Source organism: Pyrgilauda ruficollis, unplaced genomic scaffold (genome assembly GCF_017590135.1).
Source record: "Pyrgilauda ruficollis isolate IOZ18807 unplaced genomic scaffold, ASM1759013v1 scaffold50, whole genome shotgun sequence".
Classification (NCBI taxonomy): Eukaryota; Metazoa; Chordata; class Aves; order Passeriformes; family Passeridae; genus Pyrgilauda; species Pyrgilauda ruficollis.
In genome coordinates this window covers 9,064,717-9,087,410 of record NW_024526600.1, presented here as the reverse complement: position 1 = coordinate 9,087,410, position 22,694 = coordinate 9,064,717, and the positions used below count along the sequence as shown (strand labels likewise).

Sequence of the window (22,694 nt, the reverse complement as noted above, 5' to 3'; positions counted from 1 at the left end):
TGTTTAGTAGTTTTGAATTTGTTCCTAATGATTTGATTAAAACAGGTTGCAAGGCAGTGCTCAGGTCAACGACTCCATACCTGAGCTGTGAGCAGCAGTCTCTCAATCTAGAGATTATTTGGCTTCTACTCACAGCCTTGAAATTACAACACTGTGAGTAAAGTTCTCTGTGACAAATGTGGCTCTAAAGAAAGATATTTCAAACTGAAATGCAAGGTATAAATTTAGAGGAGATCTGACAGCCTGAGAGTTGATCTGTTTATTCACTTCTGCGTGTGCTTTCAGTAAAATTGTTACAATGAGGATTTAAATTTTTGAGCTTGTCAACTGCTGCTGCACGTGGTGTGTTTTAAAGGAGTTTCTTGGTGACAGGCATTTTATGCATTTGATTGGACCTTAAACTCTGTGCAAACTTCAATAGAATGCCTGTAATAAGTTTTCCAGCTTCTAGCTGGTCTTTAACCTTCTGCTTCTACGTGTAATTAATGTTTTTCTAGTGATTTATCCAATGCCAATCCTAATATTGCACCAGAAACTTACACCTCTTTGGGCAGTGAACTCTTATTAGGTTGAGGATGCCTTGGCAGAATATGGGTCTAGAGGAGTTTTTAGCCTATCCAAGTAAAACCTCTGCTTCTAAGAGAAGTTTTGCTGTGATAATAAGTTTGCATGATCAGATACTTTTTTTTTTTTGTAAAAAAAAAAAAAAAGAGCTGTGTCCAAATCACCTAAAATCACTTTTTGTTTGTTTGTTCTTTCATCTCAGTGGTCTCTGGATTTGCTGCTTGGTGTTGATGTGTGATGAGGCTGGGGAAAGAAAACATGGGGAATAACTGTGGTCAGAGCCTTTAGACCAGAAACTTAAATAAAAGTAAATTCAGGTATTAAATGCTGCCTCACTGCCTATGCACCTTGTTCACTCAGGCAAAATATTTAACTAGCATGGGTTATTTTTTATCTTAAATGTCAGAGATACCAGAAGTGAAAGGTGAAATGAATGAAAGCCTGAGCAATTCAGAGTGTCTTGAATTGCTGTCACAGTCAGGCTGCTCAGAGCCTTTCTTGTTGTCTTTTCCATTCTGGATTCTGCCTTTCCCCACGACTGCTGGCCCAGGTGTTCTCTCTGCAGAACAGCTGTCCTAAGAGAGAGCTAAGAGGATGCTGCATTCCACTCTACAAAATCAAGGGGACCCTTCACCTGTGGCCAGAACCTGGAGTAAAATTTTCCAACTCTCTCTCTCTCTCTTCAGAAGTATCAAAATCCAGAGCAGATTTTGCCATTCATCAGGATTTCCCACTCTTGTAGAACTCAAGGGTCCTGTAGAAAGAAGAAGTATAATCACTGAATTAGGTGGTGTCACCATGTCTGGGCACCCCGGAGCACAGGTGGATTTCCACACCTCAAAGACCACACAGTTTAACATTTCAGTGGCTTTGTGGCAAATGATCTTATTTTTTTTTTATTTCATTCCCTTTTTATTTTATTTTATTTTTTTTTGGAGGATCTGGCAGGGATGGTTTCTTTCAGTAGGTGCTCCAAACTTTTCAGTGAAGAGTTTGCAGCTCTGGAATCAGTCTAACATTTGTTTTCCACAATGTCAAGAGCTATTGACTTGTAGGGTAAACCCAGCCTCTTGATTTGTCCCTGCTTCCCATTTCTGCTGGATGTTCCATGGGAGATGGGGCAAGGACAGTGTTTCCTGGTAGCTGAAGGTGTTTGCTGATACTTCAGTAATTTTTAAATGATGATGATTGTTGGAGTGCTGTGGAATGCCCCTTTTCCAAACTGAAAGGAGTAAGATGACTTAAAAAAATAGGTTGTGAGCTCTTGTAAGTTGTTCAAGCTGCACAGAATCATAAAGCCTGTTCCAGAAGTGGCTGAAATAAGTGATTTTTATTTTCCCTAAATTGACATCCTAACTAGATTTCCCACTTATGTCCTGTGGCTTCTTGCCTTCAGAGCAGTGCCATCAGTCTAGTGCCTGTTTATTCTATTAAAATATGTTTTGTTCTGTTAGCTTTGGGTCTGTAGCTGTTCAATTCTGCTGTTCTTTATCCCAGCCCATAAAAAAGACATATTTAAGAGATTTTTCACCATAGTCAAGTTCCTCTGTGCACGTGTTCATAGCAGGCTGACTTGCCACCCAAAGAGGTGAGTCTTGGTGAATATTGAACTTACATAACTTAAGGTTTCGTTCTTGAGTGTTGTCTTTGGTTATTGAGGGTTTTTTCCCCTCCTGGAAGCAGTGATGCTGCAATGATTTGAGAGCTTAGAGCTCCATAGGCCTAACTTGCTTTCTGGAGAAAAGAACTGAATCCTGAGCTCAGGGGAGAGAATTATTCCTCTTTTGCAGCCATTTAGGAAAAATGTAGGATTTTCAATGTAATGAAATGGGAAGCTTAACAGACTTGAATAGGTAAATAATTTAGCCTGGAAAGACTCTTCAGTGGTCCTAAAACTAACTAGATTTTTAGGTGGTTATAGGAACAAGAGTAATTTACGCTTTACCTATAAAATTACTCTTCACAAATCACTTCAATATATTAAATGTGGGGTGGATTTTTTTTTTGTTTGTTTTGTTTTGGTTTGGTTTTTTTTTTTTGTGATATAAACTAAGGATGAATGATGTTTTCTGAGGGAGAAAAGTGAGTGCTCTTCTGCCGAGTAAGTTGGGGTTTTTTTGTAAGTTTTTTGAACAGTATTTCATGTGGGTTTTTCTTTGTGATGGGAAAATCTTGGTGGTAGATTTTCGTGTAATTTGGAGTTATTGGTTTTTGTTATTATTATTTTGCAGTGTGTATTCCTTTCCCATAAAAACAAACTGAAAATGATAATTTCTCTGAGGCAACAAGATGGAACAATGTACTGTTTTTTCCCAGATGGAAGCAGATCGCAATAAGAAGCTTTTTTTGAAGAGAACAACACGTTCTTTGGAGTGGATAAACTTATTTATTGTTAGTATCTGAATCTGTCACAGTCAGTCTGTGGACTGAGCATGATAATAGCTGCCCCAAATGTTATCTTCTTGTGTTTTCCAACATTTGCACTGAGTGTGGGGTGTGTGGGGAAGGTTAGGTAATCGGTTTTGGTTTGGTTTGGCTTTTTTGTTTTCTGTGTTGGTTTTTTCTTGGTTTGGTTTTAGGTTTTTTTTTTGGTTGTGTTTTTTTTGTTTTTTTTTTTTAATTTTTTGTTAATTTTTTTTGGGAGGGGGGGCTTTTTGGGGTGAATTTTTTGGTGTTTTTTAATGTTTTTTTCATATGACCTTAAACAGAAAAACCAGGTTGTTCATCATGTCTCTCTCCTGTTCAGTGCCAGGAGCTCCTTTTGGAGTTACCCATCCTCAGATATTTTGAGTTTTCTGCTGGCAAGAGGGGACACTGGCAGAGGTATTCAGGTGCTGTTGACAGCCAGGGAAATAAAATGGAATTATTTAATCTAACTCAGGGCTGGTCCTCAAGCCTGGACAGCAAAACTCACTCTCGTGCCCTTCCTAAAGCTTCATTAACAGAACAGAGAGTGCTGCTTTGACACATTAATTGGTTGCCATGCTTTCATTTTCTTCAAGTCAACCTTTCCTTTGGTCACTTGATTGAAATTACTGATAATTGCAGGGCTCTTAGGGGTCTGTTTGTGTAGAATGGACTTAAAGGGGCTTTGCTGTCCAAGGGAGAAGGCAAATGGTTCCTATCACTTGGGAGCTGCTGGGTTGTGCTTGTCCCACACTCCTTCCCTTAAAGAAAAAGGGCAACCCAGCAGAAAAAAGGCAAAGATAAACCCAACAGAATACCACAAGAAGTTGCTTTTAAAAGGAACCAGTTCTTCTCACTGGAAAATAAATGGGAGAGTCAGAGTGGGCTGACACAAAATTAGCATAGGGAATATTTTTTTGCTTATTTCCTGCATTATGTAACAATTTGTTGTGTTCAGCAGTTACCAACTTTCAGGAACATTTAATTTTATTTTTTTTAAATGTCTGCTGAATAATGTATTGTACTCCTGTAGGAACAGAGTAAGATTTTGGATTATTTGAAACTTTCTGGTTAAGTGAAACGAAAAAATTGCACAGGGTAATTTAAACTGGTATAGCTTCCTGGATCTCAGGGGTTTTTGTATAGGTGTTTAACATTGTGTCATGTTTAATATTTTCCTTTCCAGGTGTAAGACAAAGAACCAAATTTATTTTTTTCCTAACAGACTTCTTTGGTTTATTGTTTCTTAGCCAATGAAAGCCAACAATGCTTTCCACTAAATGTTCTTATGACACTTTCTTTCAACTTTTCTCCACTACTTCAGTCAAAGGCTGGAATTTCTGTATAGTTTTGATTGCCCTTTTCTTAGCTAAGGTCTCTATTTTCAGAAAATAATGTCATTAAAAGATGACTCACTCGATTTGTGTGCTCAGACATTTGTATTTGAGTATTATAGAAAAGTCCACTTGAATTTTCTGATTTGCAGTTATTTTAAACCAGGACATTACAGATGCTGTTTAGTCTGATGAAACATGAACTTCAGTTTTGAGAAATGTTCTATTCTTTCTGCTGTGATAATTCACTGTGGAGAGGCATGGGGCCCTCTCTCTCAGATCTGTGCTACAAAATAGCATCTACCATTCAAACAAAACTTCTGATGGGCAGAGATGAGTCATTCTGACATGTTCCTATTATGCCTTTCACAATGGAATTGGTCCTTCTCAGTACTACCACTTTTCAAGTAATAAAGGTAGCAGTAAAAATACTTTCCTGAACTTGTCTACTACAAAAAAAGTGCCATTACCTCACTTTCAGGAACATTAAACTTTTTTTTTTTTTTTTTTTTCTTCAGGTGACCTACTTTGTAGGGTAGATATTTCTGAGAGCTCTTCCTTTTTCCACAGCTAATCTGCCTTTATTGTGTAAATCTCAGTTTATTTGTAATTTAGCGCATCCTAAATAATTTGAATTCCAGCTAAACCTTCAATTTTCAGTTAGTGCTGTATTTTATGATCACAAACCAGAAACACTTGCATGGATTTTAGGTTGTTTCTGTGGCACAGGTTTGTTTGTGTGCCCCCTTGGACCACACATGTGCAGTCAACCCAGAACTGCTGTTCATGCCTCAGCTTTTAGCTTTTATAGTTTTCAGATTCTGTACTGCTTTACTGTGTACTTTTGAGCTTCATATGAGGAGATGGTGAGCTCTCTGCACAGAGTAGGGAGACAAAACAATTCCTTCTCCAGCTGGGCACCAAGGACAAAGGATCCAAATCTCAGACCAAAAGCAGAAACAACATGGGCTGAAGAGAGATAAAAAAGGATGGGACTTCATCAGCTAAAGCTGTAATTGTATAATTAACCCCAATATGCAAATGGAGCAGAACTTATAGAAGTGAGAGACCCTGTTGTGTTTTTTGCCAGGTTGACCTGCAGATGGATTTTTCCTCATATCAGCTGCCAGAATGGGCACTTGAGGAGCAGGAGAGAGCAGAATCAGCAGTTGAGCTGTGTAGGGCCATGACTTCCCTTACTGTGCAAGTTCAGTTTTCCATGTGCTGCTTAGAGGTCAGATGCACATTTCTGTACTCTTCACAAGAAAAAGACATAGAGAGAGAGAGCATTTTAGCCAGGTATTTTGCTTGTGCTGTTTTACTTTGCCTTACCCAGACAGTGGTTATTTCTTAAGAGCAGTGAATTTTAATTTATGCTTCAGAACATCGTATTAGACCATCTTGAAAAATATAAACTCTTATCTAAAATCTCCCAGACAAAGCAATACAAACAATCTATCATTTTTTATAGAGCTCAAAATTGCTTTAATTAAAGTCAGAAATTACAATACAAAATAAGTATATGTGGTATATAGAGTAAGGCCTTTATAATAAAAAGTTATGCCTTATTATTTTTTAAAAAGAGTTTTTATATTTTTAACTTCTTGGACTCTTTGCCCACATAATTATATTTAGCAGAAGTTCTAAGTCTAAGCAATTTCTTCTAAAACTGTGGTATCAGTAGTCATATAAATAGTATTTTATTATTTTCTTTCCAAAATCTCTGTATATAGTGAATGAAATGTTAAATGTGTTTAAATTATATTTCGGCATGTGAAAAAGGAGTTTTCAGGTTTTTCACTGACTCTTTGTATTCAATTTAAGTAAATAATTGCTGTCTTATCAATAATAGCAACAAAATTATTTTTCTATTGGAAGTGTTCTTATTTATAGAGTGAAATAAGTGCAGTGTAATTACAGTAAACACAATTTCTCATTTAGTAGGAAATATTGCATCTAAAATTAGCAGACTGGAATATTCCAGAATCTTAAATGCATAAATTATAAAACTCCTAGGTATAAAGTGTGTGTTTAACATCACCTGCATAAAATACTCCTGTGAGTTTAAAAGTATGTTGTGGGTTTCTTAGTTTGGTTGGGGTTTTTTTGTTTTTCCTGACAATTGAAATGGACAAACAAATTTGCATTTTTGGTATGTTTGGGGCACAAATTGTTGTTTTCATGACAAAAATGTTAGTCTTTGCACTTGGAATTTTGGTATATGGAATATGAGGCTTGCTGTAGTTAAAGATAATGTTCATTTAATGGTTTATTTGTTTGCCTGACTCCTTTGCTTTTGGATGCAGCAACACTGAGGTTCATCAGCAATAATTCCGTTCAGTATCACTTCAAAAATAGAACTTCTCTTGTTATGGTTATCAGCTTCCTATGTTCTCCATCTCTTTTTCTGCTGCTGTAAGTGGCATGTGGGTTCAGTTCAAGCTGGAATTCTCATTTCCCAAAACATTCCCAGTTGGGATGTTGGCTTTGGGACATGTGAATATGAAACAACTCTGAAATGCACTTCTGGACTTCATTGCCTACCAGTAAATCTGTGTTACTGCCTGTGTTTCATGGGTTATAAATCAGCAGTGGTACTCGATTTTTCCTGTTTCCTGTGGCTTGAAGCACATTCCAAGTGTTTTCATGTCCTGGGTTTCTCACTAGGTCCCATCCATCTTCTAGGGGAGAATTCTGATTCCAGCAGTGGAAGGGATTCCTGACAGCTCAGGTTCTTTGAGGGCTTCTAACTTCACTCTTTGTTTGCTTCTACAGGTAAAACTACATATTTTTGTGGCATGCTTTTTTGTAATTCCCAGTGTGGACAATTTATCAAGTAACGAACAGAATTTTTAGAAAATGGTGTATCTCCAATTTACTGCTGCTACACTATAGAACTGTGAAAATCAGCTAATGCCGTTGCTCCTCAAGAATCTTTGGTTAAAATCCTGGTTGAGTTACTTCTGTTTATTTATCTCATATTAAATTAGGCATGAGTTCTTCTTTCCTCCCTAGCCTGACACAGGAAAAATAATTGTTTAATAATGTTTTAGAGCCTTGAGAAATCAAGAGTGTCTCAGCCAGAGGTTGAGAAGATATCTGGACTATCTCCAGAATTCCCAGTCTAATTACTTTCTTCTTGTTCAACTGAAACAAATTTATCTTTAGAAAATATGAAATGTCAATGAAATATGAGTTCCTGTATTAAACATATTTTACAATTAGAATAACTGGAAATATGTGCACAGAGCTAACTTTTCCTAATTGTATGGTGAGAAAAATTAATTTCCATAGAGTTACAGTAAAAATGTAATAATTACCATCTCTCTTTTGACTCAGCAGTTGACAAAAGAATAATTACCTTTTTTGGAGGTATTTTTAACTTAGCCTTTTAAGCATAATGACTTTTGTCTGATTTTAGCATGTGCTTAATTTTCAAGACCCTATATGATAGCTATATTTAAAAAGTAGTACATGTGCTATTTTTATTTATTGCCTTTTTTTGTAGTACTTTCCAAGCAAGGGATTGGAGGAAACAATATGAATATTATGCTTTTCAGGTATATTCATAGCTATTTTTGGCTTGTCCTCATTAAGGGTGAGGTATGATGGCAGAGACAGGATTTCAGATGCTGTTTTCTTTAAGGTGTGCTGCCTTCTATAGAAATAGAGTCAACCTCAGAAGGAAAAAATGTATTTAATTGACAACTTAGAAGAATATCATAGTATAATTTAAATGCCTCTAGTGAAGAATGTAGTTTTCAATGAAAGCATGAACTGATGAATGAAAATGAAGCCTCTTCAAGTTGTTATTATGAAATTATTGTAAAAATGGAAACATGGAGGTCTGTAAGTGTGTAACCGCCCAGCTAAAAAGACACAAATAAAGAGAACATATATATAAAGGATAAGGATAGTATAATACATTCTTTATAAAGGATATAAAAAGAACATTGCCATATGAACAAAGTTAAAACCAAAACAACCCAAATACCTCTAAATTATGGTAATTACTCTGAGCAGCCTTTTATGGGATTGATTGTGGGCTCCAGCTGTCATGGAAGTTGTTTGAGGTTTCAGATTAAATTGTTGCCTCACACGGAGCTATGAAGCATTAGCTACGTGTCACTCACCCAAATTAAAGGTTTCCATTTCTAGATTAGCTCCCCATCTGGGTTGTGCCAGGGAGTTGAAGATTTCTGTGGAATCAAGGTCTTTCAGAAGGGGCAGAGTCACAGCTCTTGCCATTATGTGCAGGATTATACCCAGTGTTGAGATCTTAAAGCTTTTATTGTGTTGGAGGCCAGGGATGCTGGAGCTTTTCCTCAGTTTTTCTGTGAAGATGGCTGTGCAAATTCCCAGCTCCTTGGAACTGGAGATCCTCTGGAGCTGGAGGGAGACTCTTCCACTCAGCAGGAGCCTGCTGCAGTGTCACTTTGGGGTGACACCACGCTGGGGTGGCTTTGCCATCATCAAATCTGCTGCCAAGCTGGAAATAGGGACACAAACTTCGCAGCATAATACTCTCATATTTCCATTCTCAGCTGCATTGCGCTCACCTCCTGCTCAGTACAGGGTTAATCTCTCCTGCAAGAGGGGTAAAATGGTTCCAACATTGCTGTTTCTTGTCTTTCTACCTTGCCAATTTATCTTTATTCGTGGCCTGTGCAAGGCACTGGTTGAAGGACATGTTGCTCCAGGAGCAGCTGGAGTAAGGATGCCTGGTTTGCTTTTTTTTTTTTTTTTTGCTTCTTGTTCAGTTTTGCACTTAGAAAACAAGCAAATATTGTTTGGATTAAAGGAAAAGAAAAAGCCTGCTATGTAAAATTTGCTCAGAACTCTGTATCCCTCTTTGGTTTAATCATCTAAGGACAAATGAGGTTTTCTGTTGGGAAGTAGTTTTATATGGATTTGTGTTCCTTGCCCTTGTGCAGTAGTACTGCCAATTATATTTATTAGCCCTAAATATTAAACAGCTGGAAGGATTCCATTGTATATAAATAAGACATTTGAGACCTGGAAGGCTGCCATTTCTAATACAGCCAGCTGGTGCTTTTTACAGTTACATTCAGCACAACACTACTGAATTTCACTTCCATTGAGTGTTGTGTTAATGACAATAGGAGAACCTGGGGTGGTTTGGGATTTCTCTAGGAAATGCCATTGTGTAAAAATACATTGTTCTGAAAGACTGGCTAGCAGAGAAATGCTATATTATGCACCTGTTATGTGCATTTTGATGTAAATATTTTTTTTTGTTTATGTGTTTTGCTGGCAAATCCAAAACAAGAAACTGCAGGAGCTTTTCAAATGTGAATTTTTAAGTGTTCTTGTGCCACAGATGTTTTTCAATTTCTCTGTTGTGGTGCTGTTTTCCCATTTAAGTAATGGTTTCATTTTTTAAAAATCCTGCTTGATGATGCTTCTGAAAGCATTTGCTTATTCTTTGATTTTATTTATTTATTTTTTTTTTAATGCAGGCATCATTGTTATGGTACAAGAAATAACTAAAATAGTGACAAAAATATTGCCCCACTATTTTTTGTCCCTTATCTATTTGCTAGAAAATTGAGGCATAAATGTGGTTGAGGGATATCTTCCTGTTTAGGTAGCCAGCAAACAATTTGGAGAAGTGGATTCTTCCCACTTTTGATTGTGTCCTGATCATTTCTTGATAACCACTGCCTGTGTGGGTGGCTGCATCCAGTTTTTGGTGCTGGATAGTGATTTAGGTGAAGCAGAGGATGGTGCTGGACAACCTGACACTTCTTTTTTGTGTTATTATTGAACATTTACAGAAGCTGATTGTTAGGAGCTAAGTGTCATGTCTAACATTGTGTGAAATAATTCCTTGAAGACACATTTTTTTCACCAGATTGCCACATCCACAGCTTTGTGTGAGACCTATCTTGGATAAATTTCCATCTCTGAAGCAGCCACACTTAGAGGCTGAATCTTACCTAGTTTATTCAATGCTTGTGGAGAAAGGTGATTTTATAAAAATTATTGTTCAGTACAGATTTCAGCCACGGGGACTGTTGTGTTGAGAACTTCCCAGAAAATCTGCTTAACCTGTGAGGTAAATAAGATTAAAAATTGCTTCTCCAGGAGTTATGTAGCTTAGGAAAAAACAAAAAAAATGAAGCTGTAAATGCTTTTCTTGTCCAAGCTCTGGAGGGGTGTTTGAATGCTGGATTCAGATGTCTGTTAGGAAGTCAAGTGTTTTCCTGCTTGTGGTGACCTTTTTACCTCACTGTGATTAAGAGGCTTTTGCTTGCTGAAGGGTGAGAATCAGCTGTCCTTACAAATTTGATGATGAAGTACTCATCTCTCTGCCAATTAGACATGGGGGGGAAAAGGTGGTTTTCCTCATCTTTCTGCAGTTTGGTTTGATTATTGGTTGAGTATTCCCATGATAAGTTGTGCTCTCTTGCTTTCTCAACATTATGTGTGCTTATCTTCTGTAAGACAGTTATTATATTTATTTTATTTTATTTCACGGTTCTTTAAAATCAGCAGCACAACTGCTATGGAACACAGATCTGACTGGTTTGGATTATTTGCGATAAATTTGGGGATAGTTGTATGGTAAAATGCTGGAGCTCAGTTCTTCTTGGGCAACTTTAGTATCTGGATACTCTAAATGAGTTTCTCATCTCACCTGAACACTCAACAGGCAAGAAATTAATATTTTGTCTTGGCTGTAATTGTGAAACTCTTTTGCTTAGCTGTGAAGAAACCCAGGTTTTAGGTTGAAGCTACGAGTGTCCCAGAGTCTGTTTCTTATGAAGGTTTATGTGATGGAAATGATAATTTCACTGTGTGTATAACTTAATCAAAAAACTCTTTAATTTACAATTTAGGGGAAAAAAAACAACTTAGAAAAACCTAAAAAACTCTGGCTAGAGCCAGTGGCCTGAGGTAATTTCATTGATTTTTGAATGTCAAATGCAAAAAAAAAAAAATTTCCATGGTACTTTTAAAGTTTCTTAAAATCCCAAATCAGATCATTCTCTGTCCTCTGATCTCAGCTGGTTGGTATTTATGGGCCTTGAATCAGCATCTTTGGTGATATTATGAGGAAAGTTTCCATACTGATGAGCTGCCCTGGAATGCATCCTCCTATAATATGATCATCACAGGGATTTTGTTAATAGCAGCCTTTCAGAGCTCTTGCATCCTGCTACTATTTTCTTAAGCTTTTAAACAGCATGTGGGGAAGTTTTGTGTGTGTTTTTTTGTTTTTTTTTTTTTTTTTTTTTTTTACTTAGACTTGAATTATTCTAATGCTCATCTCAAGCTGGTGTTTTATACTTTGTAGTTTAACAGTTTTATAGCAATGTGATGCTGACTGAAAAAATGGTTTTTTTTTCTGCAATCACACAGTTGCATATATGTTGTATTGTAAATGACAAAACATCCCTCTGTTTCTTATTGTAATTCAGACTTTTTAAAAAATCCTGATGGCTAAAAAGAGAGAAAAAGTGATGTCACAGGCAGGATGAAAGACTTGAGCTCACTCATGTCCTAGATTCCCACATTGAGAGGGAGCTTTTCATTAGACTGCTCATGACATCCTGGAAACGTCCTACATTCACTTCTGTACATTTTCCTTTTGTAAAGAAATTGCAAGAAATAAACCAAAGCCATAAGTCCAGCACAGTGGAGAAGAAAATTTTCTTCTTCACATCTTGGAGAAGAAAATCCTTTTTGGCCCAACTTTGTCACTCAGAGAATGAGTTAGACCCTCTCACTGGGGATCTGGAGGTTTTTCTCCATCCCTGAAAGCAATCTCTTGTTTCCTGTCATTAACAGTATCCAAAGAAGATTTTAAAAAGTGAAAAGCAAAGAAAAGAACATTTTCCAAAAGCCAGATTACATGCTGGGAAGGGAGTGGTGCTATGGCACTTCTGGAAATGCTTCAAAAGTATTGAAAGTGCCTGAAGACATCAGGGGAATATGACAGAAATACTTTGTAATAGTATGAATTCAGAAATTGTGGCTCATATCATTCTCTCATAGAGTCCCTGACACTTTTTAATAAACATCTTCCTAAAAAATTTTGAATTTATCATTCCTATTGGACTTGGAGGAAGACAGTCCTGTCATTTCATCATTCCAGAATTTAGGACTTGCCTATTAATTTCCTCTCTAACAATAGCCAAGACTGATAAATATCCATTAGTTTTGTACAGTATTGAAAAAAATTCCAGCTGGGACAACTCTGCAGTGTAATGCTTCATGGACCAGAGCTGCTCAAGATTTAGTTTTTATTTGTCACTTTAGTGTCATTTGGTTGATAATAAATTAGGCCAATGTCCCCAGGTTGGGTTTGTTTTGTCCATGGCAGTAACAGGTGAGTGATCTCTCCCTCTCCTTACTCGACCCACAAGTCTTTCGTTGGATTTTCTGTCACCTGTCTATCTGTTTTGTTATTTTCCCTGCTTAATTCCATCCCTGGAATAAGAATTTCTCTCTATTTATTATTTTTTAATTTTTTGAAAAGAAGTTTTGTAACTATTATAACTTTGCAGAGCAAGCTGAACACGTGAATTGCAAGTACCAAAATAAAAATTAAACCAAGTTACGAATCCAAGTGTTTGAGAAACCTTACTTAATGGAAAAAAAACCTCAATGTTTTTGATTATCTGTTTACCATTAAGATCCCTTTAAATAGCATACAGAGGCTTACTGGGAAGAGTTGCAATGTATGAGCAATGCTAATGTGCTGCTTGCTTTTTACTTTGATCATGATAATTATTGAATTCCCAAATGGACTCAAATGTGGTACATGTTGGGATTTGAATGCTCTTCCTGTAGTTTTGGTGACTTATTTAATCTTTTCTAATGAAATAGCTGCAATCTCCACAATTTTATAACTGTTAAAGTATTTTAGTCAAATTAGCACTGAGAGAGTGGCATTTCCCTTCAGCAATGCTTCAGCAGTAAATGATAGAGCTAAAATTTTGTTTTTCCAATAAGTGGATTAACACAGACTTCCAGGCAATTTGATCTTCATTGAAAATTACTGAAATTATAATTGCATGAAGTTATTAATTGAAACTCCTGGATGAAGAACATAGTAGTGATGCTGCCTTTGTTATTCAAGTCCTATATCTACATTCAAAAGCCTGTTGGATAAGAAACTTCTGGCAAAAAAAAAAAAAAAAATATCATGAGACTTGTTCAGAAAACTAACATCTTGATGTGGAGATGTTTTAAACTGTGCCAGTTCCTGGTTTTGTCTCTATCTCCCACTGGGCATTTAAAATAGAACTGATTGGAAATTGTATGGAAATGATAACCACTGAATGACTTCTGAATCACTGCGAGCTGCTTAAAATGTCTCCAAAATTTGGTTTCATTATATAATCCTATAATAACAACACCTTTCATCCAGGTGTTGTTACTCAGGATTTGTTTGTCCAGGTAAGAGCTGCAGATAAATCAGTGCATCCAGCTTCACTGGAGGCAATTATGGCTCTTTGAGGCAGGGTTGGATCGTTGGCTCAGGGCCTGTGCTTGTGCAAGGACATCTGTCAGAGGAGGGTCCTTCACTCAGTTTTGGGAAGCTGGAAGAGGCTGGGAGCCAGGGTCCAGCTGCCTCTTCTGCAGGCAGCAGCTCATCCTTGTGTGGCTGCTGCCAAGCTCTCAAGTGGCCACGGGCTCCAGTGTGGTAATTTTGATTTAAAAAGTCCCTGCGCTGCTGGTTCTTTTTGGAAATAGATTCTGTAATGGCATGCTGCAGCATATCAGCTGCTGCAGACACATCCAAGATTGTGTTTTAAACTCTGTTGAACTAGTCAGGAAGAGATAAAACTTGTGTATAGTCAGGTCTGTAAAGTGAATTGCAGTAAACTTGGTTTCAATTAAAGGAAAGAGTATTTACACTGCTTTTATCTGCTGGTTTAATGACGTGGTTTAAAATCACATCTTCGGTGCTGTGTGGACAATTTCATTGTGCAGACCAGCTCTTAGTCAGATCAAAACTTCCTTAAATTAGTGGGTTGAGACTGAGAACTCTCAGATGCTACTCTGATATGTCCATGGGTGTTTTTTTTCCTTTCTTTGTATATGTGTGTGATATACATGCATTGTAAACCCAAGAAACTGTAAGCACTTCTGCACCATGATTTTTGTCTCCGTAGTGGGAATAGTTCTTTCCTCTCCTACTGTCTTTACTACTCTAAAGTCTTGTAAGAAAAGGTGCTTATGTAAAACAAGTAATTATTAGACTGAGATCTTAAATAGGAAGTTTATATGACTTGATTTTTGAGGGAAGATGTTTTTCTGGTAGAAATTCTTCTTTGTCTCCCTTCCTCAGGAGTGGCAGTGAATTCTGACATTGATTCTCCAGTTTTTATTGTGGGATTTTTTTTTTATTTTTTCCTGTGATTAGTAAATATTCCTCTTTGGAATTTTTGGAAAGTTTGGAAACCATGTAGGACTGGTATGTGAGTAATTCTCAAGTAGAAAGCTCCTTCCTTCATGTTTTGGATCAAGAGAGTTTGTCAGCTGAGGACTGCTGTAAAAACAAATCATGACCCTGTGTTCTTCCAAAACCATTCCAGTGTCACAGCCTATGTAGTCCACAGAAGAACCAACTAATCAAGATAAGGTAAATTGGTAGTATTCTTAATCCAGTTCAACCCCAATTTCCAGAGTTGTTTGTCCAGACTACATTTATCCCAAGGAAAATCAATTGTCATGCTTTGAATAAATGTAAAAATGTAACATTTTATTGTGACTGTATGGAATTTCAGTTGGAGCCGTTGGCTTTTGTTTAATCTTAGATATAAAGCTGGTTCTAACAGTGCAAATGAGTGTTGTCCTTGAGGATCTCCTCCATCTGAGGTGAGTAGTTGTTGTAAAGGCGTGGAATTGTTGGTGAAAGGACAGCACTGCTTATTGTTTAGGAAATCACAGGTTTTTAGTAATGCAAAACAGCTGTAGCATCTCTTTCATCCACTTTGAATTAAGTTGGTATAAACTGACTTATTAATGGGGAATTCTGTGATCATTTTAAGATGCTTTTAGTTTTTATTAAGAAAAAAGTAAGAGGAGGTTCAACCAGACCTTATTGTTTATTTCATAGTGATGCCCGAGCAAAGTTGTTTTTGTTTTTTTCACAGCTTTTGGTCTAAATCTTGTTTTTGTCGGTACAATAATTAATCTAAAAACATTTTTTTTTTATTTTTTTTAATTTTGTTAATCCAGTGGGAAGAGATCAGCGGTGTTGACGAGCACTACACCCCGATCAGAACTTACCAAGTGTGCAATGTCATGGATCACAGCCAGAACAACTGGCTGCGGACGAACTGGATCCCGCGCAACTCGGCCCAGAAGATCTACGTGGAGCTCAAGTTCACCCTGAGGGACTGCAACAGCATCCCCCTGGTGCTGGGCACCTGCAAAGAGACCTTCAACCTCTACTACATGGAGTCCGACGACGACCACTCGGTCAAGTTCAAGGAGCACCAGTTTACAAAGATCGACACCATCGCGGCCGACGAGAGCTTCACCCAGATGGACCTCGGCGACCGAATCCTCAAGCTGAACACGGAAATCCGTGAGGTGGGGCCCATCAGCAGGAAGGGCTTCTACCTGGCCTTCCAGGACGTGGGCGCCTGCGTTGCCTTAGTGTCGGTGCGGGTGTACTTCAAGAAGTGCCCTTTCACCGTCAAGAACCTGGCCATGTTCCCAGACACGGTGCCCATGGACTCCCAGTCGCTGGTGGAGGTGAGGGGCTCCTGTGTCAACCACTCCAAGGAGGAGGAGCCCCCCAAGATGTACTGCAGCACGGAGGGAGAGTGGCTGGTGCCCATCGGGAAGTGCTTGTGCAACGCCGGCTACGAGGAGAGAGGCTTTGCGTGCCAAGGTAACGATGCCCTGCGTGCCCGGAGCTCTGCTCTGAGCTCCCCCTGCTCCCTGGGTTGGGTTGTGCTCCTTCTCTCCAGGTTCTGGATCTCTGCAGAAATATCACTCAGTTAGGCGGGAATATTGCTGTGGAAATGGGGTTGGTTCAAGCTGTGTCAATAATGTAATTTGCTACAAGTATTTGGTAAGAGTCAAAAGATGATTTTTAGTAACACGTTGTGCAGCAAATCTAGCCTCTCCTACCACTCTTGGACCTTCTTCCAGTTTACAATGGTTTTCTAAAATGTTTGTGTCAAAAAAGTGATTTTTTTTCAGTGTCTTTTTGTCTTGATATGTGACTTTTGCCAATGAGCTGTGTTGATTAATTAGTTGGTAAAAAACATGTGGTATTGCTCCTGTAGCATAATTACCAAATGCAGATGCATTTGGAAGATTAATAGTTAAAGTTTATTCATAAATACTCATGTATTTTAACTCAATTTTCTCCAAACTTTCGATTTCTGCAAACTGTGGTTATGTGAATGCTCCCAAGAACAAGAGTACACTGGGGATATGGATTTTTACAGAAATGGTCTTTGAAATCTTAGAGAAATGCATGTTGTATTTACTAAATTTGGTATCAACCAAGATGACAGCAGCTAACATTTTTATGCTTTTTATAAAATTACATTTTGAAGTTTGATTCAGTCTTTTCATAGTGTGCCTTGAAGGGTGTTGGCTGTGGCAAAGGGTCTTCTGTTAAATATATAAGTAAAAATTAAACAGTAATGTCTGGAAATCACATGGTTGGATGCAGAATAACTGAGATGTTTACTGTGGGGTGTGTGTATGTGTAGAACAGAAATTTAAGGGATTCTGAACCTGTTTGGGACAGTGCCTACTCCTTTTTAATCAGTCCTACAGCAACACTTATGTCAAACAAGTAAGTTCTGGGGAGTTACTGAGAACCCAACAAACCATAGCCATGACTTTTTCTTAGAAAGTGACAGGTGAACATCTGGGGGAAGGGGTAAGAGTGTTCTTGCTTTGATTTTTCTTTTAAGCAGCTTTTAAATAATCTTTTGCCCTTGAATAAATTGAGTAGCCAGGTCTGAGGATGCTTTTCTGGGTTTAGATACTGTTATTTATTAAAAAACAAAGTAAGCTCTTCTGTTAAGGGCTGAATTCAGGGGAGGATATTTTATTGTTCAGAAATGCTTTATCCAGGGCCTCCTACAGCTGCACTTAGAAATGGTAAAACATGAGTGAATCCTTTATCCTCTGTGTATATTCTTGCTTGCCACAGAGCCTGTGTTGCTGTAAATGGTTGGAAGCTGTTGGTTTAGAGTTTCAGTCACATGTGAGCTTAGAGAGACTACAACTGAGCAAAAGTAAAGCTAAACAAATTAAACCAAACTTTTATTAAAAACAAGCTCTCAAATGCTTGAGGCACGCAAGGCAGCTCCTACTGAGTTCTGCAGAGAAAAGCAGACCATAGAATGAATACATTTTTCTGGTTTGTTTTTTTTTTTCTTCCTCACTCACTGTTGATCAAGGGGGTTTTATATGATGAAGCCATTAAAAACAGGTCCTTCTGGTTTATTCTTATTTAACACAGAATGTTCTGCTGACTTTTATGGGAAGTCATATTGATCAGATCCTGTCAGTGTTCTGTGATTGAAATGGCTCTTTAAAAGCAGGAACTCAAAACCTGATGTTTGTTGGCATTGGTGGCACAGCAGGAGTTGGAGAGCTCAGAAAATCAGTTCAGCTTTGACCTCAGGATCAAGGCTGTCCCTGCATCTTTCCTTCTCTTTTTCTTCTCTCCTCTTGCTCCATCTTTTAGGGTGTTTAAGGATTTTTGTGTTTGTTTGGGGTTTTCTGGTTTGGTTTTTTTTGTCATTGAAAGGCAGTAGTGGCAGTGTAACCCCAAAATGGTGTTACAAGCATGGACTGGAATGAAGGTATAACTTAGGAAAAATAAGTTTAGTTGAAGTCTGAAGGAGTAATTAGTAGCAGAGGTTATTGTCTTCCCAGTGGCTGAAAACATTTAAGAGCTTCTCAAGCTCAAGATCTTAAGAGATGACTACTTGATCCTGTGCTCAGACTGTTTCTGATTTTGTTTGTTTTCATAATGCTGGTTTCATAAACAATGCCATTTTGCATTAGCAGGAGATTATCACTGAGGACTAAAATGAAGGACCTTAATGGTATAAGATCAGCCTGTTTAAATTCCATTCAGAACAGCTTTCCTTTGTACTTGGAAAATTAGGCACAGTCGTGGCCTCCCAAATAACACAAATGTCACCAGTTTCCTTGACTGCTTTCTTTTCTCTGCATAACCAGGAAAAGTCAACGTAAACTCAGACCATTTTTTATTATTGGTGCATGTTTTTATAACACATTTGTGTGTAAGCTGTGAAAAGCCAGCTCAGCTGATGGGTTCTTTCTGGGTGGAATATTGTTCTGCTCTGGATCCTGTTGACTGATTTTTTTCCTGTACAGCAGCAACATCCCTACCTGTCAGTCAGCAAAAGAATTTCACTGTGACCATCCTTGTCCTCTTTATTGTGTGTTGGTGGAGCAAAGATTTCCCAAAAATTGTACACTTGAGGTTAACAGCTTAAGATTTAATTCCTCTTCTAGCAAAGGCTTGTGCACCTGCTCAGTGTTCTGGAGGGATTAGAGTTTGTCTGAAGTAAAGTGTGTTGGGGAGCAAGTTGGAAAAACCACACTTTCATACCCACTTTTCACCTTAATTAATGCATATATTAGTTAATTAAAAGGGTATATATCATAGACTGTAGGCTGTTTGTTATTACAGCTTTTTTAGCAACACAAAGATCCTGTCTATTTAATCTTATTTTAATATTTCATGGTTGAATGGGCCTTCTTCCTCACAATGTCTTTTATAAATTATATTGTCCTGTCACTTTGACCAAACTACATTTTCCTGGCATCTTGTCTCTTAGAATTTGCATGTTTTAATTAGGGGGAAAAACCCCCAATTAGCTGGAACTACACACTAAGCTTAATGCTTTCTAATAATCTCCATCCTGCTCCTCAGTCAACAAGGAAAAAAATCATCTTTTCAATTTGTTCCCCATCATACAGGAAGATTAGATTAGGTTAGATCTGTCTTAATATTCTTTCTCTGACAGTGACTAATAGCATCCTCCTAAGGAAGCTAAGGGAAAGTATAATAAACTAAATAAAAGTGCTGCTTTCCTGGGTAAAGCTTCTGCCAATCTACTGCTGACTTTTTAAGATTTAAGACACATTTTGCAAGAAAGACTATGTACAGTAGGAGTCAGTGACCATTCTCTTGGTAATTTGTCTGCATTTTGACTCATTTATATTTTGATAATTTAATTTTTTGTGGCAATGAATGCCATATCTTGCCTTGTGTGGAAACCATAACTTCTTGCTGTGTTTAACCCTTCTCTTTTAGAGTCACTGGGATAAGGTTTCCCATGTCCCTGTATAGTGAGGAAATAACTGCTCCCTTTTCAGCTTCCATGTGAACAAATTTCAAGATCTCTTTCATGTCTAATATCTCATCTCTAATTTCTCTTTTCTGAGCTTTTCCTCTCTACTAGTGCCTTCTTTTTAAAAGGACAGACTGATTGCTCTGTACCTCATCCTTTTTGACTGCCTCTGTACATATAATGTGATTTTTGTGAACAAGACAATGAGTCTTGTGTGCACTATTTAAGTTTCAAGCGCAGCAGGAGATCAGACAGTGGCTTAGAGTTTGGAACAGCCCAGAGATTGAGTTAAAAAAAAGAGCATTCACATCACCTGCCCAGTGAGGGATCTGTACATGGAAAAGTTTGACTCTCTTTTATTTGGAACACTATAGAAGAAATAGATCTCACTCTCTGAAGGTTGGTTAGTTGGGTTATTGGTACCAAAATAAATGGGAAAATGTAAGATAAATGGCAGAAAAAAACTCTCTGTAGTTCTGTAATGATCTGAAAGGATCCTCAGGGAAATAATGGAAGCCTCATTTCAGGAGTTGTTTTTTAAAGAACTGCAGTAACCAGATGATAAAGGAAATCCTGCACTGGCAGGTTTGGACTAATAAATCTTTTCCATCCTGAATGTGTCTATTCTGTTGGTTGTTTCATGCACTTCAGGAAGACCAGTTGGACATGGAAAATGTTACTTTTCATTACAATATACTTAATTAGCAAGCCTGCAGTGGGCAGTTGTTTATCTGTGTGGGACCATGAGTGAGCTTGAATGCTCTTTTGAAGACTTCCAAAAAGTGACCCTCTCGACCAAAACCAAATTTTCTGGCTGTGGTTATCAAATGAAAAATTTAAATTGGTGATCCTGGACAGAATGACCCAAAAAGCACAGAATAACATTTCCTACATGGTGTTGTTTCAAGGTATAGTTCTAAATTTTAGTTGCTGGAATTAAGTCCAAACTGTAAATTTCCTATGTAATGCTGTGTAATAAAGTTGTAAGTTTTAATCATGAGTGACTGATACATTTTCTGTAACAAAGCCAGAAGGAAATGCCAGAAGGAAAAACAGTTTTTCCTGGTGTGTTTAACTTTTAGCTATTAATCAGGGGGATTGAATGGGGAGTGAGGGGTAAAGGAGGGGGAGGATAAGTTCACCCACTGTGCCTGGTTATTGCAAAAATGACTTCACAAAATTTCCCCTAGCACTAAATTTTTCAGTGCTTCAAGTTGTGCAGTGAGCATCTCCTAAATCATATTTTTCTCTCTCTCTCTGAGTTTCTGGAGATATGAAAGGAATGCCATCTGTGGCTGCTAAATCTGAACCATCACAGCTATTGCTTAATTCTTTGAGTGGAATGACTGCTGCACTTGAGGTAAAAATATGTAAAACATCATTAATACCAAGGAAGCAAAGCATTTCTCCAGACTTCTTTTTTTCCTTTATGCTTTAAATAACCATTTTGTCTCTGCATAAGTAAATCTAATTTTTACTTTTCTAGGTCAGTAGGAAAAAAAAAATATGACTTTGCATGTAAAGATAAAAAGATACTGTGAGGAACTACTCAATTTTGTGCAAGTGAAAACAGAAAGAAGGCACAAATGTTTTTTGCAACTGCAAAGCTTCCCTTGGAATTAATTGAGTGGCTTGGATGTGTTACACTGCAAAAATGTGTGGCCTTAACTCAGACTCTGCACAGGAGAAATTACATTTAATAAAATGTAGGCACTGATCATATGGACATCGTACAATACAATAATGGAGCTATCAAAAAGTTTCCTTTTACATGAAATCTGGAAAAACTGGGGATTCAAACTTTTTAAGCAGAGGTCTGGGGTGTGTTTTTTATTCCTTTGGTTTGTATTGTTTTGATTTTAAAAAGCAGGAGAGATCCTTTTTAAAAGGACTCTTAATCTTTCAAGCTGGTAAACTAAAATGACAGCAGCTATAAATTATGAATCACGTTATTTGTAAAATATTCATTGTTTTGATCCACTTCATATTCTGTAAGTACATAAACAGAGCACAACAGTGAAGGATTTACCTTCCTGCTTAGAATTTATTTAACTCTTACAAAAGTTATGTCCAACGTGTCCAGATGATTTTTATGGGAGAAGAATTATGTTGCATTCAATACTTCCTAAAGATCCCAGTCAACTTTTTATGTAACATTTTCTTACTGTTACAAATTTGGGAAATATTCTCCAGTTTGTTCCTAGTAGATATAAAAGGCAAAATTTATTTGCTACAATGTTGTGGTTTTTTGACCACATTTGTCACACATCCTGAAGAAAAAAAAATTCTTAAATTATTAGAAAAGAGGGGTTTTTTTGGTACAATACTATGCACATTCTTTCATGTATGTAAAAAAAAAATATTATTTCGGCCCTTTTAGTTTCTTGAAAAAGCCTTTACTAAATTTCTTGGAGATTGTGATAGAAGTACTTAAAAACATGATTATAAATATTACTATAAAGTTTTTAACATTCAGTGATCAGGAGATTGAAGGTAACATTACTGTTGAGTGTTCTTAGAAAACTTAGCAATACATCTCTCCAAGCTGTTCAGTACCACAGTGTCAATATATGGCAGGACTAGATAATTTAAAATTGAATTTTTGTATTTAAAAAATTCAATTTTAATTGAATTTTTAACTGAATTGAATTAAATACAAATAAATTTTTGTATTTAAAACCAGGTGGAAAATAGAAAGATTCACTCAGAAATAATGGAAATATTTGCAAAAGTGTTAATGACTCACAAAATGCAAGTTAATATAGTTGTATGTTGAATCCAGGTATGTTACCACTTTATAAGTGTTTGTTCTGCCACTTTGTGGGTGTTTTGGCAGTTTTTTCCTTGTCTCCCTTGCCTGCTTTTCAAGCAACAAAATGACCACCCCACTCCAAACCCTGACAAGAAAACTCCTCAAACACCCCGCTGGAGCCCAGGCTCTCTCCAGTTTAACAACTTTGTGAAACATTTATTTGCTCTTATCCACACAGAAATATTTGCCTGAATTCTCTGACACTCACCTGTTCAAGAGCAGCATCACCACCGA

At 37.3% G+C, this 22,694-nt stretch overlaps 1 protein-coding gene across 2 annotated transcripts in view; it reads left to right on the top strand.

Annotated features, from left to right (window-relative positions):
• The window catches only part of EPHA3 (EPH receptor A3), a 182,673-nt gene that overhangs the window by 37,216 nt on the left and 122,763 nt on the right, over positions 1–22,694 (top strand). For both annotated transcript variants that reach the window (XM_041480246.1, XM_041480245.1), the window contains exon 3: positions 15,522–16,182. In XM_041480246.1, the coding sequence (XP_041336180.1) occupies positions 15,588–16,182 (595 nt within the window). In that variant the 5' untranslated portion in view covers positions 15,522–15,587. The remainder of the gene's footprint in view (positions 1–15,521; positions 16,183–22,694) is intronic.